The 17,713-nt window shown below is 39.8% G+C and overlaps 2 protein-coding genes across 7 annotated transcripts in view; both read left to right on the forward strand.

Annotated features, from left to right (window-relative positions):
• The window catches only part of Dpp10 (Dipeptidyl peptidase 10), a 329,746-nt gene that overhangs the window by 61,156 nt on the left and 250,877 nt on the right, over positions 1 to 17,713 (forward strand). The gene's annotated exons all lie outside the window — the stretch shown is intronic.
• On the forward strand, positions 34 to 5,102 carry LOC111251703 (uncharacterized). 3 transcript variants are annotated; one of them, XM_086991339.1, is made up of 2 exons: positions 34 to 175; positions 2,325 to 5,102. In XM_086991339.1, exon 2 carries the CDS (start codon positions 2,347 to 2,349, stop codon positions 4,342 to 4,344), a length of 1,998 nt encoding a protein of 665 aa, XP_086847465.1. In that variant the 5' UTR covers positions 34 to 175; positions 2,325 to 2,346; the 3' UTR covers positions 4,345 to 5,102. The 3 variants fall into 3 exon arrangements, with proteins under 3 accessions (XP_086847465.1, XP_086847464.1, XP_086847466.1); XM_086991338.1 differs by having other exon boundaries at positions 106 to 1,224; XM_086991340.1 differs by having other exon boundaries at positions 107 to 380.

Below are 17,713 nucleotides of genomic sequence, written 5' to 3' on the forward strand. Positions count from 1 at the left end.
CTGTTCCTACTGTTAATGCCATTCTATATCTAAACGCCCCTTTCTGTTTTAAGGGCGAGAGCGTTCTGTGGTAAGCCTACCACGACAGCTATGATGACGATCCAGACCTTATTAACTATAACAGAAGTATCAATCGGCAACGATCCCTTCTCACTGGCTTGGCCTCGCTGTATCGGTAGGTATTGTGAGTAACCGTTGCGCGTAGGTCAATTATACGGGCGAGCCGATAAATAATAACGCGTAGAGATGTTACGTGACGTATAAATTATTACAGACGTACTGTTAAATACTTCCACAAAGAAAAGGGTCCACAACTATACGGAAAAGCCTGTCTCAGCCGAGGCAATACTGAGAGCCAAACGGTCGCCGTGGAGATCAGAGTAAGCAATAGGCATGCAGGTGTGCACACTACGTTAACGGAAAGGAACAAAGCACCAATTGCTTAACGTCGCTTTCAGAGTTTCTCTGTTTCCATAAACGCTGACGCTATTCGCATGGGAATTCTTTACAGAAGTTTCCATCCGCCGCCTCCACCATTATCATGATCACAATTACCCCCGCCTACCCCTATTATCGGCTCATAAGAATTGCCATGGTGCGCGTTGTTGGCGGATAAATACGCAGTGCATACATTATGGATACCGGTGGTGATCAAGAATCTACGTGTCTTTAAACATCACAAATGGACCCGTCGAAGCAGAACGGTGTCTTTACAGCATAGGACTGTGTTATTGTGAAGCGTTTAAAGGTTGCTCGAAACGAAATGCTGCTCCGACTGCCGTATGGACATTTCTGAAAATGCCAACCGTATGAAATGTGTGTGCACGGCCAATTTATAACCGCCGGTTTCTTGATGATCAGAAACGACGACCTCAGAGATGATAGGAAAAGGTCATGCTGTCTAGGCATTTTGTACCTACTTCTTCCTAGACGCTGTGCAGCGTTCCAGAAAAAATTGACTGTTCGAACGATTGTGCTAATGTCAGTATGCCGAGCTCTGATTGAAAGTACTAGAGCTGGTAATAAGTAGAAAATGACCGGAATCGTACCCATATAAGGACTGTTATTTGTTTTGATTAAAACTTGTTACGAATTGATAGGTGAACACTTCAATCGTTCATTGGGAAGCAATTTGGTCATCGTTGTCACAAACTGAAGGGCTCTGTTAGATACGTCGATTTACAATTGCCTACATTAGATGGATTCGTACGGTCTTGTAGATATGTGCGTATCGTTATGACGAGCGTGGTTGATAAAAAAGGAAGAAGAGTACCAATTCAGTATATCATAATTAGCATTGCATCATTCTAATATATTGTCCGTCCAGGGCGATAGTTGTGGCCTTATAAAAGTTACCTATTAGTGTCTACCGACCTCAGATGGTGATTCTGCATGTTTGATAGCTATAGGCGGTCCATGTTCGATTTAGAGGTGTATATTGTTACCGAACACAAATTGCATATCGTAAACTATAGTTTAAGTATAACTTTGTTCTGTTATTGTTGATCCACAACCTCACTTATATATAAGATACTAACGCAGAATATCCATTCCAAAAGCAAGCTGAGTGTCCTCGCTCGCGTCATAAGTATTGCTTTTTCTATGCATGACACTAGGGCAGCAGTCAAAAAGATCTGTTCACCAAACATTTACTTTTAGTGTTCGAGATTGACGATCAGCTACCAATATTAACATCTATTATCTGCTATATATACATTTTTGCATGGAATATACTGTATGGTTAGCCGGATGACGTAAATAAAATTTAACGGAAACTTCACTAGGGCTTGAGCTCATTTTGCAGCGCAGCTGGATTACCTCTTTGAACTTTGACACTGCACCTGATGACCAAACGAGAAGTGTCAATATAAAATAATGTACAACAATAGCCGCTATTATTATTATAATCTGAAGACCTACGCAGCATCGAAAAGACAGTTCACCGTTTGATACACATAATAAAATGCTTATATTTATAAACCTTCTGTGCGCCGAAATTTGAAGTCACCGTTGTAGGTACGATAAAAAAAAATTAGAGACTTCTTACGAGCACGTTCTTACTGCTTTTGCAGTGGCGGTTAGGTTCCTCAGGAAACATTCTGACCGCTCAAAACCTCCTCCGTTTTTCTTACATGTTGCATTAATTAACTATGTCATGATCATAAATAACATTAAGGGAGGTGGTGCTGCAATGGATTTGTTTTCGTCAAAAAATTACTGGACAACCCAACACGTGCCGGCTGTTATTAGCCCCGCTAGCTCTATCTGAACGTAACGTTACTTCGGTCCTGGTTAACGAATTTCATTTGTTTTCTCATTTCCAGTTCGAGATCGCTCCAAACTATCATGCTATCTCAACGCTTTAAGGCACTTCTGGTGCTTTTCAATATTTCGGCCGTATCTATTTTGTTTCATATTAGTAGTATTGTTGATCTACCGGAAGAAACGCTTGTTTTGTTTGCCGTTGGTAACAGTTCCGCTAAAGCAAATAATAAAATCACCTTCGTAGCACGGCCAACGGAGATCGGCGTCAAGAGTTACTTTGAACGTGAAAATGTCAGACGCCGCAAATTGCATCGAGTCATTGATCAACCTATAGAACCTTTTAGTTTAAACACTTCGAAATGCTTCGTGCCCACATTCGACCCATTTGATTCCGCCGTGGCAAACTATTTCGAAAAACCGATAACTGAGTGCCCTGAAGATGCGGTGCCATTGCTATTTACGACGCAGATAGTCCACAATCAAACTTGTCCCGTTCTGAACGACGACATGGTGGTTAAACAGTCGCCGAAACTCGACATTAGCTCATTACAGTGCTCGTACCGGGAGCCTATTCGCGATGAGCATTCCGCTAGACCCGACGTGTCGTTCGATATGTCGATGCCGAAACCATATCGTCTGGGGTCGTGCACGCCAGAAGAATATATCTGGATCTCGTGTAGGGATACCCAGCACGATCGAACGTACGAGCAACCGCTGCTGCTTCCAAAAGCTCGTCCTGATCGCGTGCGTTCGGGCGACAATCAGGTATTTAATGTTTTGGTACTTGGCATAGACGCGTTGTCTCGACTCAATTTTCTACGGCAAATGAGGAAAACGCGCCACTGGCTAGAGAATCGTGTTGGTGTTGTGGAGATGTTCGGCTATAATAAAATTGGCGAAAATTCTGCACCGAATCAGATTCCGATGATAACCGGTGTAAGCTACATTCCCGGGCTCATGGACCGTGCGATCGGAAACTACTTTGACAATCTGACCGAATATATCTGGGACTACTATAAGAAACAGGGGTTCAGCACGATGTTCTTTGAAGAACAGTGGCAAACGGGCCTCTTTATTCATCCCTCAATGCAGGGCTTTCGTAAAGTACCCACAGACTATTATCCACGGGCGTTGATGCAGCACATCGATAGGAGCGATCTAAAAGAACAGAAAGGGAAAAAGCTTTGCATCGGTGATCAGTTTGCCGAAAGAATCTACCTGCAGTATCTCATTGACTCCCTTCACATAGCGAAACGTAGTAATCCCTTATTTGCGTATGCCTGGTTTTCAGAACTTTCACATGATCACCTTAATGGCGCCCGTCGAGCAGATAACGATTTTTTTCAGTTTTTCGAACGTCTTGAACAAACAGGTCTTCTGAATAATACTGTTATTTTGTTCCTCTCTGACCACGGTTCACGCCTCGAAATGTGGCGAGGTACCACGGTCGGCCGGTACGAAGACATGATGCCTTATTTCTATACTATACTACCGCCAAAGCTAATAGAACTGAGGCCTGATATAATCGACAACCTGGTAGTAAACTCACGCCGCTTGATTACCGTGTATGATATACACGCCACTCTGCGGGAGCTGGCCACATCGTGGGCCATGAACGGCGATACGGAGCAAGGCCACGGTTTGAGCCTTATATCGCGAGAGATTCCTGAGAGCCGAAGTTGCCTTGATGCAGGCATTAATCTTCAGTTTTGTTCATGCTTGCGGGCAGTGCGGATGGCCACTTTTGGACCAGTGGCCAAGAAATTTGCAGACTTTGTTATTCGCACTGCAAACAAGGAGCTGGTCAAAAATAACGTAACGAACCTTTGCCGTACCTGGACATTCCAGCGAATTTATGATGTCTTCGAACTAGAGGACCCCGATAAGCAGTTTCAAATTTACAAGATCCTCTTATACGCACACCCAAAGACGGCGACGTTTGAAGCTTCAGCAAAGTACAAAGATGGCAAGTTTGAGCTGCTCTCAAGAATTGAACGCCTAGATTGGTACAGCTCGAACGCTAATTGTGTTAAGGGCAAAGATTACGCTAAATACTGTTACTGTAAAAACTATAGCTAATTTGCACTAGGGGGTACCGGTTACAAATGACGTATATACAGCCAATAGCTGGCTGTTAAAGGGTAAAAGCAGTCGTTCAAAGATTGCTCTGATACTTAAAAAACGTACTTTTATATCATATTGACTTGAAAAATCATCAAATTTCGTCATGATGATTAACATGTAAAGACCATTGTGGAATAGCTAGCTGGTCGCCGTAGCTGCGAACAAAGACGCTGCAAATCCTTCACAGCCGTCGTAGAGACGGGTGGAGATCTGAGTTTCAGCTAGAATTACGTCGCTGATTTTTACCTACTACACGATGAATTTTCTTTATATGGCTCGTTTTTCCACAGCAAAGATACTTTGCACAGGGCAGTGGCGCGTGCGCTAGCGCTAAGAAGATTCAGTGCTATAAAAAGACCACCAGCGGTGGCTTTCATTAAAATGTCAAATAATGTATAAACTAGTTAGAAAAAATGCACACTCTATATACTTTTATGTGTAACGAATTCGTAGCTCATAAACCTAACCCGGGGGTTTTTAGCTGCTGAATTAGCTTGTTATAACCTTAGCAAAGGATAATTGTTTTCAAGATACCAGCTTTATAGCGGTTTTCGTTTGTTTCTACATTATGCTTTATAACTGCGATTCAAGTTATAGGATTAATTAGTTATTTGTTACGTAAGGGCAAACACTTGGTGTACTTCGAAGAGTATGTATCTATACATAAAAACCGAATAAATGGCACTTCGTTTGTTTTATATGCTGCTGTGAAATAGTGCTTTCATTTTAATTGTATTGCAAACCTCATATGGAAATATATGGGGGCCTAATACAGGAATAGTTACAGATTTATTTATTCATATCACATATTTTTTTAAATTCATGTACTTGATAATTTCTCGATGTGGTATTTAACCATTGTAGCCAAAAATAGCCTTTGTTCCAGTTGAACGTTTAATATGGTGCTCGTCTCTAAAATATATCGGCTATTGGAGAAAGATTATGGACCCTTTTAAAACCAGGCCGTTTGCCTGCTTCGAAAACCGATTCCACCACTTTCTAGAACTAAAAGGTAACTTTCTAATCGAACGCTTCTTAAATAATTTTGCTAGTAAAACCTAATAATTTAAAATATCATGCGATGATACAATCCACATGCGCAAGTCGCCTGCATGGAGCTCAACTAATTTTTTCCTGAAAGTTTTTTTTGTCTTTTACAAACTTAACCAGTCTGTAATTGTGTTCTAGGGGGTCCTCCTTAAATAATTTGAAGCTTTATATCGTTGCGTACTTTTTAAAGATATCAGCATGATTTTTTTTAACTAATATTTCCACTCGTAAAATTGACAACCCCAAAACATTCGCAATGTACCAAATAAGAGGATAGAAGAAAAAACTCAATGTTATGAGTCTAGGGGTTCCACGTTGAAGCTACTACCGCTACCAAAATGAAAGGATTTATATATCTATTGTCTCAAATCAGTGAAAATAAAGATTATATCTGTGAATAACGATAACGTAGCCACGACCCAAATTCGCGGTTTGCTTATTGACGGATCCTCTTGACACTATGAGCTTCGGGTCCGATGGAAGGTCGAGGATTAATAGACCTTCCTCCCGCCACTTCGTTTCGCGTTCCATGTTTATCTTATACTTCGAAAACCATATGCAACATCCTTTTATTTACAGTCGAGGCGAAAACGCTATTGTATTTTGACTACGGACAGCAGCACTTGTTGTTACTCCTGTGAGAGCATCAAACGGTAATGCTCTAATGTCTTTGTTGTTTTTTCGTTAGTAGTTTATCCACCCAACATTTCTTACTAATACACATTTAGTTCAACGTGATACGATATTTTTGCGCTCTGGATTCCGACTACATTTTGAGGGACGTTGATATCCTAGATTAGATATGTATTCTAGCCAACTCTGTAGTTCCTGTCAGTCCATCTAATTTGAAATAAGGGTAGAACAGGCCCCTCTGTATATATCGATAACTATCTCCCGCATACCGGTGCTGCTCATAGGCGAACTCGCATGTTGTATAATTTCAATATTCAGCTCAGTGATTCCTTACGTGCGGGCAGTAAGCTGCAAGTGGTCCACCCCATCGGCTTGTGTAACTTTCACATATTCGCCCAAAACGCCAGGGAGCGCTATCCTTGCGTGGCAATTAAAACATCTATATGGGTAAGGTCATATGAAGGTGAAATCGGCCTCCAGGAGTCTCCTCCTTAAACCACTTTTGTCGATGAAATAGATAAACCTAGAAGTATATAGATAGCGGGATGATATCTCGACCACATATATAGAGTCTATAGACACTGCTTACTTATACCAGCTGGAATGAAAAGTTTGAGCATAACATTTGTTTAAATCAGCTGTTATGGCTCGATTACCGGCGGGCCGGTCACTCCGTACGGTCAAGGAGCGTTCTTTTTACACAGGACTCTTTTTCAAAATGTAGCTTTTATAGTGGTGAGTGTAGCTCATATAAAATATTATCGCTCTGCTTAAACAATCGGTCACATTATATCGGCAAGGATGTCAACTTATGCTTTGAATGATTGACAACGAATTATCTATTTGTCCAGGATGAGGACTTCAACCAAGGGGCACACTTTCCTCATCCTTAATCTCCATTACTAATTCTTACGCCAGAGCCCAATTACCAACTTTCTATAATTGGAAATTCTCTTCCCGATTCTCCTGAGACGCTCGCATTATTCTACGTTTTTAAAACGTCTACTATTAACGTTTCCCTTCATGATTACCTTGAGCAATCGTTCCTCTTGATTCTATAACTGCCCCCCATTCCTCTCATCTTTCTGTATATTTTCCCGTTAAGCCTCTCCAGCTTCACTGGTAATAAAACACCGTCAAATATTTTCGTTACGAATGGCTACTTGTTTGTTTAGGGTTACCAATAAAGAAAGCTCCATATTCAATTTAATTGTGTAAAATTAGCATCGTCTTGGATATAGTTCGTTTTGGAATCTTCGATCGAATTTTAAGTGATTTTGAAATTAAGTTGTTGTTTACTTCAACGTTGAGCCAATTCGGCATTATTCCTTTCAAACGGAAATGACAAGCCGGATAGACCTTTCTGTTACATTGCCCCTGAAGGCCGACGCCCCATCGACGGTGCTCAGATACCAATCGTAACGCGTAATAGACTAAAATTGATTTTTCGACCATATGATCATTTCACTACACACTTAATACATTGAACACTATTTAATATTATCAAGAATAAATTTAGTAACGGTGAATAGTCTGGGGGTTACTTATCAAGACATTCAGTAATCATTTGAGGCGTATTGTCAATCAAACGCTGCGTATAGCGCTGTGAAAAGCGTATTGCCACCCAGACATCGTCGGACGATACATAAAAGGCTTTCGTGCACAGGGACCCAAGTCTACTTATTCTTGATTTTAAGTTTGTATATATTTATTTTTTTCAGATGTTTCTGACAAACTATCCTGTGGAAATCTGGAATATAGACACCCCAAAAGCACTCTTTAGATCAAATGGCACACATAGGCAAACACAGAGTTCCAAATGTAAGGTTTGCCCACTCACGTTCAAAATACAGGTTAGATTCACTTATAGTGCTAGTGTAAAGAAATCTAATTAACTATATAATTTATTAAGCGGACACAGACATCGACAATCTCAATTTTAACCAAAACGGACTTAGGTCCTGGTACTGGAAAACTCTTTTCACGAAGGTGCGCATCCCTCGTTTTCTTTCGCTGTTTGGACCCACTATTTAAATCCACTAGTCAATGACTATTGACGGATATCTACGCTTAACGCGCGTCAACTCAACGGTGGCACTGCTACAATGAAAGTCGATTTAACAAAACTGACAGAATTGATTCCTACTGCGCTCGACGTCAGCCCGTAATCCTAGTCCTAGTTGTTTCCTGTCGCATCTAATAGGTACCGGCGACAGAACGCTGTTGGAGTGTCTCCTTCTGTTTTGAACAAGAAAGAGCTTTGTACTTATCTGATCCTAGCACACGTAATGACAACGCAAAAGTCACTAGACTTGACCAGCGATAATACTTTCCAACTAGACTAGACTCGCCGCATTGATACGTACATGACTACTAAGCCTGCAAGCGTAGATCAACACTGAAGATATGAGATGTACAGGTACATTAACATCAACACAACTTTTACAAACGCACTATCTAGCTTCTTCATGTACACCTAGAGGAATTCTCGGCTAGACAGGTAAAAGCCGGCAGTAGTTAAAGTAACGCTGAAAACCGAAAAACTGGCAGGCAAGCAGATGTACGCATAATGGGTAGTGCGGGATGATGGGGCGTGTGTTGCGAACGGGCCTCTTAAGATTTCAGACAATGGAGACCTTCCTCATTATGGATGACATTGCCGCTGCGACGACTGATCGCTTATAAGTTCTTTATAGAAGTCTCCGTCCTTCGTCATCACCATCACAATTATCATATTCCATTGTTAACCGATCATGACGGACGCGGTCGGCGTTGTTGTTGTTGAATAGACCCGCGGCGATTAACCATTTCGATGTTTACATTTATATAGGAATGTAACGTTCACACGAGTTCGAATCGAGAGAATTGGAACTAGTACTGAATGGAAAAGGGGCAACTGACTATGAGCGTTCGATCATAGTCAGTTGCCCCTTTTCCATACGATCAGAACTGAATGAGGTCGTTGTAAATTGTCATGACGAATTGATAGATAGACGTTATGACCGCGCTCGAGGGCAGCTGTGACAGTTCGCTCGTCCTAGTTGAGAGGAGTTTGTTGCTTAGTTATATTTAGTTTATATAAACGACCGTGAAAACATGATGTGAGGTGAAAGAACAAAGCAGGAATCGGTCACTAGCCAGTCATTCTTGGCGGCCTTGTTCATCCAATATAACCACTATTTATTGCAATTATATTATCAATTCGGAACCTAGACTATTTGCTCGTCATTTCCAAAATATTCCGTCTCTACTTCGTAAATAACTTTCTGATAGTAACCGTGCCTCAAGCAACGTTGCTAGTTATAAACTTGCTAAAGTGTCGCTTAGGTGCACCGAATTTCGGGCCGATAGCAGGCCAAAAAAATGGGCGATGTCAGCGTAGCCCATTACGGAGGCAGCGCTACGCTTTGTACAAACTCTACAATCGAAGACTCTCTATCGCCATTTATCAGTCACCGATAAGTTCAATGAAATCAAAACATTGTCGGGTATGACTTCACCGATATTTTACCAGGTACTGAACTGCTCAATTACCCTCCCTGCAGGATTATTCGAGAAAATAACTTGGATATGTATATTGAGTTATATACGACGTGAAATCTCTCGTTAAATTATCTCGTGTCCATTTTGGTTTTACATATATGGATCACAGTGGATTTTTGCTTGATTAATAATATCTAAAGGTCTAGCCGCCATAGTAAAAGGTACCAACATTGCATACATATATACACACTACCAGTCGTCAACAAAATGTTATCATTCAAGGTCTAAAGGTAGATCCCGTCACCTCATTAGAGATTTTCTCCGTACGCAATTCTTTGCCGTTTTTTTTTTTGTGTTTCTGTGTAGAAGAAAATAAAGCGTGCCGCATTGCCATGAATTAGCTAGACTAGTAAATTATATGAGATTGTGTAATGTCAATTATACTTTCTCGTGAGAGAATAAGTGGCTTGGCCATGATCAACCGCGTTAACTATAGCGGAACATGGTGTCATTGCGTCCTTTTCGATTTAAGCCCGAAAATCTGATACCATATCAACGACGAATGATGCCCATCTACTGGGACAATCACCCGTTCTCTTAATGACGCGATCAAAATGGCTGATTAAGGAGTAATCAATAGTTAAGAATGATTTATCACACCTTGAATCATCGGAAATAATACGAAAAATCGTAGAAAATACTCATTAAAAAATGACATTTTTTATACGTTTGTCTGCAACGAGTTTGTAGTTTATAAAATGAAGCCGGAGGTTTTAGACCGCCTAATCAGCTCGTTTTAAAACTATTAAGGGAAATTTACTAGAAAGTATATACTGTAGAAATCGGCCTAATTATAGAAACTAGGGTATTTTTTACGTTTTGTGTTTGTTTCTCTGTTTCGTAGTACAGCTAAAGTTGATACTTTAACGAATGAATCTATTTCTCAGTAAAATCATGCGTTTGTTCACCTTCACTTCAAATTCACTTTCAACACCTTTTTCACAACAACAACAACAATTTCAACACATTTTTCGTGGCTAAGAAGCTATTGATGTAACGATCAAAGCAAATCGAATAAGTGGTTTTATGCGTCGTGGTGAAATGATTCCGTGTTTCTATTTAAATCATTGACTGATAACGCAATTTTTAGGCAACAATTTAATGAAAAACGAAGGACCGCATCATATAAGCGAGTTCCTTGAGACGGTATTTTATCAAGAGCCTTTTTATATAAGAAAAGCCTCGAGTTCAAAATCGAACCTTTAATATGGTATTTGTATCCGAAATACACCGGTCGGTTCGGAGAGACTGTGACCGTCCTTTGATCGGGCCTATCGCTTACCTAGAAAAGCAACTCCCTTACTTTTTGAAACTAATCAAGTTACATCAACAAACAATTATTATTTCAACAAGTTACCTCATAAAACTTAGTGATTTAAACTGAAAATGGTTCTCATTTTTTTTTTAGATTTCCTCTTATTAACTAACTTAATTTCCTCTAAATATGTCAGCGGCTCGTTCGCCTTAGCGTTTGCTTAGAGCCTGTTATTAGCCGTATTCTAAAAATTCTCATGAGATCACAATGATCATAACAGATTAACGTAGACTTTCACGTCATTTCAACTAAACGCTCAACGACCCGATAGCAACGATTGAATCAAGCTTTCGAGAAAACCAATCATAGGCACATCACTTACCATGGCATTTCCATTTGTAAAATTAACACTCCAAAACATTGGTAATGAACAAAAATATTTTTATATCATTACCTCGGAGATTTTAAGCTGAAACTAAGTTCTTCGAAGCATGATGTCAGTTAAGTTGTTTACTATGTAGAATTGTTTGTTGTGTAAAACAAATACCTGCTTCACACGCTTCCCTATACCACGTTATGCGACCCATTATTTTTCCCTTGATTCGGGTAGTACGTGACTTAGCCCCACCTTGAACGAGATAAACACGCATATTACAGGTTGTTGTTGCTTCAAACCTGGCTATCTAACAACATTCAAGATAGACGTTAGACTAAATGACGAACGTGTAAATATGTGATAGATAGACCTACAAAGACACTAAACTCTGTCTTGATCAGACTGCGAGTCGGCATGAGCCTGCCTAACGTAGATGTAGCAACTTGGCATTCGTATCGGCGGCAGCATTTGGGTGAGGCCCAGCACTGGTTGGGTTTATTGTAAACAAGATTAGCACGCCTAAAGCTATATTTTCTGTATTACATGGAATGACAATGATCAATCATTAGAAGTCCATTTAGATGTCCTCGTTGTTAGCAGGTCAATGGAGCAGGTGGGCAGATCGTACGAATTTGCTTAAATATAATTACGTTAATCAATTTCGTGAATTTAGGAATTAGTGAATTCAGAACGCGTTAAGATATTTCAGTCGCATGTAAACGGGCTCTTCTCACTTGGGCTGAACGAAAGGTTTGACGCAGAGGACTATCTGCAAGCTAGCATAAGCTTCATAGAAATTTACTAGAATTTTTTTTCAACCTAGATGACTTTCAGGCTAATTAAAGCCAATTAACATCTGTGGCCATACAAACTCTAAGCAATATGCAGTTACTTCTGTAAGTGCTTGTTTTAAAAGGTTCAAAAATAATACTAGCCTATTTATAAGACTACGTAAACGTAGGGAAGCTTCGACGGTCAAGCGTGAAGACTTTGTGCTTATTACGGTGCTTTGTAAAGCGCCGTCAGATCAGAATCGGATCAGTCAAGCACACATCTCTCACTGCGCTTTCACTACATAACAATAAACTGTAATTATACGTCCTCGTTAAAGGCTAATTCTTGCATGATAGTCTAGTTTAAGCATTCAACGAAGATAGATATCGTATTTTTTATTATTTTTGGCCCTTTTGGGAGCAAAAATCGACGAGGGGCATCGATGACAATATATCCTGGATTTGGATCACATAGATTTTTATATCCAGATGTCTCAAAATAGATGGACAGCCATGACACTAACGGCTAGTTTCTTGTCACCGTAAAGCGCTAGTTTTAATTTGCACGTATCGTCTTCGAACAGTAGTTTAAAAATGTTTGAACTATTGTTGAAACGCATTACCTTACTTCGTATAGCAGATACCAACGTTCCGGAGTAACGTGTCGCCCATCGTTCTGACTAGCAAATATATATATATATATATATAGCATTTTTTGGTAATGAACTTTTCTTCCTTAGTAAAGGAAAGCAATTGTCTTTAGTGAACTACCTTAGACGCCTAGACAAGGTATAAAAGAAATTCGTCACAGAAAATGTTTGTGATTCAAAATACACATTGTTCTGAGGTCGTGTAATGTACTATCGTCTTAAAGTCTTAAATTTATACGGGTAACACTTAAAATAGTAACATTGAATCGTTCTAAGGTTCCGCACATGCAAACAAAGTCCAACAGTAGATCCAACAGTCCAAGAACCAACAGTAGATGCTTATTGAAAGGCCCCGTAAACCAGGTCGTCTATTTCTGCTGGACGTCGTTTACTGTATAAAAGGTGTCCTTTCAAATGTCAGACTCTCTCCAACTCCAAGATTATGTTAATAATATAGCTATGACACACAAATGTTTGAATCTGAAAGAAAACCATGCGCAAAAAGACCGTTACGGTTCACGTTGGGGCATCGTGTCCGCACTCGGTCGCTTAATATGTCATCTCACGTTATTTCCGTTGCGATAAATAAAGCTGTGTACAGCTTCAGTTCAGAGCGACTGAAAAAGCGGTTAGCTGTTACTGAAAAGATTTTACACTTGATTTACAGTTACCTTGCTCATAGTCACAACAATGTTCTAGATCTGTTCAAGAGAACCTAGCCTTCTAATCTGAGAAATTCTTAATCCGTGTACAGACGATCTATTTGGTGCTTGCTTACAACACGAGCGTGTTAGCGGACTTATCTCATTTAAATAAATCTTCTTCCTTTCGAAGGTCACAGCTGGGGCTTAGCCTATGATACATGGAACTCCGACTGTTTTCGAAATACCGACTGCAATTTTCGGCTGAGTTTTTACTGTAGGCCCATCTTACCGTTGTAGAAATTCAGTTGGTCGCATCGGAAGCCGCTATCGTCTTTGCCCTTCGAAATTCCCTGTACGGTGCGCAGTTAATTATTTTGGTAAATCATAATAAACCTCTACGTACTAGAAACGAATCGTCTACGATCGGTAGAAGTACGCTGGAATCTATTGCATCAGGCAATTTTTTACTTACCGTGGGAGCTAGGCCGCACGTTGCATACAATGCTGACCACAGACCAACAATTTCGCTTCGACCCAATGGTCTTTCGAACGGACGTCATCTCGACGCGCTAAAGGGAAATCGTGGATTCATCTATTTTTAACATAATTCGAGAGTTCTAGCCGCACTTTCAGATGATTTGTCACCCTTCTATATTGCATAACTGTACACGATGTAAATAACGATATCAACGAAATTTCGAGTAACAGAAATTACGAGCTTACCATACTATAGGTTTATTTCGTGAAATACATGTCCTGTGATCTTGGCTAAATAAATTTATCATTGCCACGAATTTGCTCTGAATATTGCGCGCATATAGAAGCATCCAGAGGCTTATTGCAGAACTATTTAGCATATTCACATATCGTGATGGAACTCACGTTGAGTTGCCCTTACATACTTCAAGTCATTAGGACGTCCCTACCTCAAACTGCATTTGGGACGTAAACATAAATCGACATAATTCTCTATAGTCCTAAAAGAAAAGAGCACAGATAACGCGATTACGATGAAATTTTCCGAAGAGAATAATCCAGGTTCCGCTACAAATTTGAAACTGTTTCCCTTTGCATTTTTTCACCTATAAAACCTTTCAGATTTCCGTGTGAGTTCGTTGTTCTTTTTTACGCGGTCAATTTTTCTGCGTCACTTCTGTGTCAACCGCATCAGCTAGATAGATGTTTGATAGCGTCCTGCAACGCGGGGCTCGAACCGACGGTAATTGGCCCTCCGGTTCTTTTATTTGCTAAGGCAATGGCCGATACAGTTTCGGCACGTCAAAGCCGCGTTGAGCCCGAACAGAAACAGTCGACGAGTAAAAAAAGACGGGAGCTCTAGTGTCGCTAATTACAACAACATCCATATTTCACTAGAACTGATGAATAGATACAATTTCATTAACTATACGTGTTTCGAATGGGATAAATATTACATTCAATGCTTTGTTCTGGGAAAACGTCTCGTTCTTCAAATTTAATTCAAATCTCTTGACATGACTGAACGTAACGTCAATACTGTTTGAGGGCTTAGAATAATATATAACCATATACGTACGCTTTATTTCGAAAAGCATATGCTTTATTTCGAAAAGCATACGCTATAGTTAGCCTGCTGAGAATTAAAGTTATGTCCTAGATTAGATTAGGAGCGTAGCTTTTCCAATATTCTGGTCGATTTCAAAATTTCAATTTCCGAGTTTATTTGCTTTTTATCTGCTTTGCGATTTATATCTCCAACTTAGGACAACTATATCTCGGTGTATTTTCTTATCAAAATAGACAATAGACAAACCCCCTGAAATTCGAAGAGAGCGTGAATTTGACGTAAAGAATAAACGAACAACGATACGCTGGCAGCATGCTTTAAAATTTTTCTAAGTAATAGATGGGCTCAAAACGGGCTCGAATCGGCGAGATACTAAAGTTGTCATCTGATGATGAGGTACTCCATCTAGTGCACGTTTAAACAAGAAAAAACTTATAGCATTTCGTATTTAGTTTAATGTATGCATCAGTAGCAATGCATTTTGAAATAGAACACATAAAAATGATGTTCTGCCAGTGTAGTTGAACTTATTTATATAAACTGCTCAACAGTTCAGAACCTAATATTTGTTGCTGATGATATATATATATATATATATATCAGTATTTAATAAGATATACTCAAGACAAAGATGCGTTTTGATAAGGATTATGTTGCCGTTTCTAATACACATAGTCATTGCTAGCTCCGCGCTTTTATTACGTTTGCTTTTGAGCCTACGAGTATATACGATACCGTTGCCACTACTGACCAGTGCAGAGGTAAGGAAAGTCAAAAGAAGTTTGTTAAAATTAGGCCACAGCAAATAGATGGTCCCATCTTAAAACGGGATGTGCTTTGTGCTCATACTTGCAGTCACTATTGAACTATCAAACTTAAGCTGGAATTCGGCTTTATGTGGTTGACTTTTGTTTTTACTTAAGTATAGGTGGGTGACAATCCGCCATTGTACTTAGTTCCACTTAGGTTACTTATTCTCTCACGGGCCTCGTGTCGTTTCGGAAATGAGCTCACTACTCGAAAGAAGCAATTTTTTATACATATATGTATATATGTAGGGTTTAATAAATACAGGGTTTTCTTAAAACGTTAGTCCATTGGAAAATTGTCTAATAGATATAAATATATCTATGTAAAAAGATGTATTTTTTAATTGACAAACGTTAGGTATTTATATATATGTGTATGAAGGAGTCGAAAATATCAATAACATCTAGAACAAACTCGTCCGCTTTATTATTTATTAAAAAGCAATAGTGTGTTTATCGACCGTGAAATTATGGATCGATTAAACGGGCCAGTTGGCGTCGGGTAAATTGAATAGCGACCCGTTCGAAAGCTATCCATTCATATGGCCAATATTTATGTTGTTTTAAATTAGTCATCCCAAACTTACATGAGAGGCGCAACAGCCGTTAACCGCGAAAGGATAAACTTTACCTTGATGCTGTTGATGTTTTTTCAACGTTAGCCGCTATACGCGAAGGTAAATACGCTTTGTTTAAAGATTTATATAATCGCGTTACTAGCGACTGTAGCTTCTTTGCGGTATTGGCTTGCCATTCAAGTTCCCGCACGACGACAGCAGGATATCAGTCTATTTCCAGTAGCTCAAACTGGATTCTTATAGTGAAAAAAGTTTGGATAAATTGCACCTGCTTCATCCAGGTAAATATGAGCTGGAAAGAATATAGTGCCTGCTCAATGTCCAGCAATCGCTCCCAGCATAATTCACACAAAGCACGTAAGTTGTCAGCTCTATTTGCGAGATAACGTATTATCTACGTTGCATTGACTTAACCATGAACAGCAACTAAATATATCTGTGTTTGTTCATGGCGACAATAACTAAAGGAAAGGACGTTTCTACTGTCACTAAGCCTTAAAATGCGGCTGTTGGTGTTACCGTCGCACATTTTGTCTTTTTTTTCTGAGTTGGTAAGAGAACAAGATGGCACCTTGAGGATTCACAACGTTCGATTATCTTCATAGTAATCTTTGTTTTCACTAACACAACTGTACTATATGTGTGACACACTTATCGCCGTGCTTACGTCGTGGATAGATAAATTGTATCTTTTATGGATTTAGAGCTTCAATAACCCAATGATATTCTCTGGCTTAGTGAGGCTCGTAAATAATTTGTTCTCATTACATCGAAGTATTCCGAATTCCGAATTTAAACGTCATGACCGCGCAATTATAACCAAGTACTCCTGCATAGAAGCACCAGCTTGTCATACATCGGTAATACCGCTTTTGTTTAGGACGAAAGTGCTATTTCCGCAAAAAAAAACGCAGCAAAACTGTTAGCCTCAGTTTCACGTAGGGTATCTGAAATGTTTTTACCAAGAAATTGTTCACACGGAAAAAGTACGAAAGCAAATGTCGAGTACCTTCAGAGGCCCGTTGCAAAATGCCTCCCGATTTAACGCAGCAGAGATCTCCGACCCATTAGGGATCGACGGGCATTTCGGCGCGTACCGCGTCGTCTCGACTAAGTGTCATACGCCAAATGAGAGTCATTTTGGAGTTGTGAAGATGTTTGGATACGATAAAATAGGAGAAAATTCAGCGCCAAATCCAATTCCACTACTGACTGGCGTTAGCTATATTCGCGGACTTAGAGATCGTGCCATAGACAGCTATTCTGATAGCCTGACCAAGTATATCTGAGATCTCAATAAGAAAAAAACAACACGATGTTCGCTGAAGAGCAATGGTCGATTATTGGCCACGTCCTCTTCTGCAGAGAACTGACAAGAGATCCGCAAAAGCATTCAAGGTCAAGGACTCTTTGTCGGTGGCCAGTATGCTGAAAAAATCGATCTTTAATACTTAATAGGGATCTCGA

This window comes from Varroa destructor, unplaced genomic scaffold (assembly GCF_002443255.2).
Source record: "Varroa destructor unplaced genomic scaffold, Vdes_3.0 BEIS01000005.1, whole genome shotgun sequence".
Lineage (NCBI taxonomy): Eukaryota > Metazoa > Arthropoda > Arachnida > Mesostigmata > Varroidae > Varroa > Varroa destructor.

Bases quoted from the DNA above. Each gene is read 5' to 3' on its own strand.
- LOC111251703 (XM_086991338.1), top strand. From the start codon at position 1,199: ATGGATTCGTACGGTCTTGTAGATAT. The intron at 1,225-2,324 runs GTGCGTATCGTT...TCTCATTTCCAG, and splicing joins TCGTACGGTCTTGTAGATAT to TTCGAGATCGCTCCAAACTA.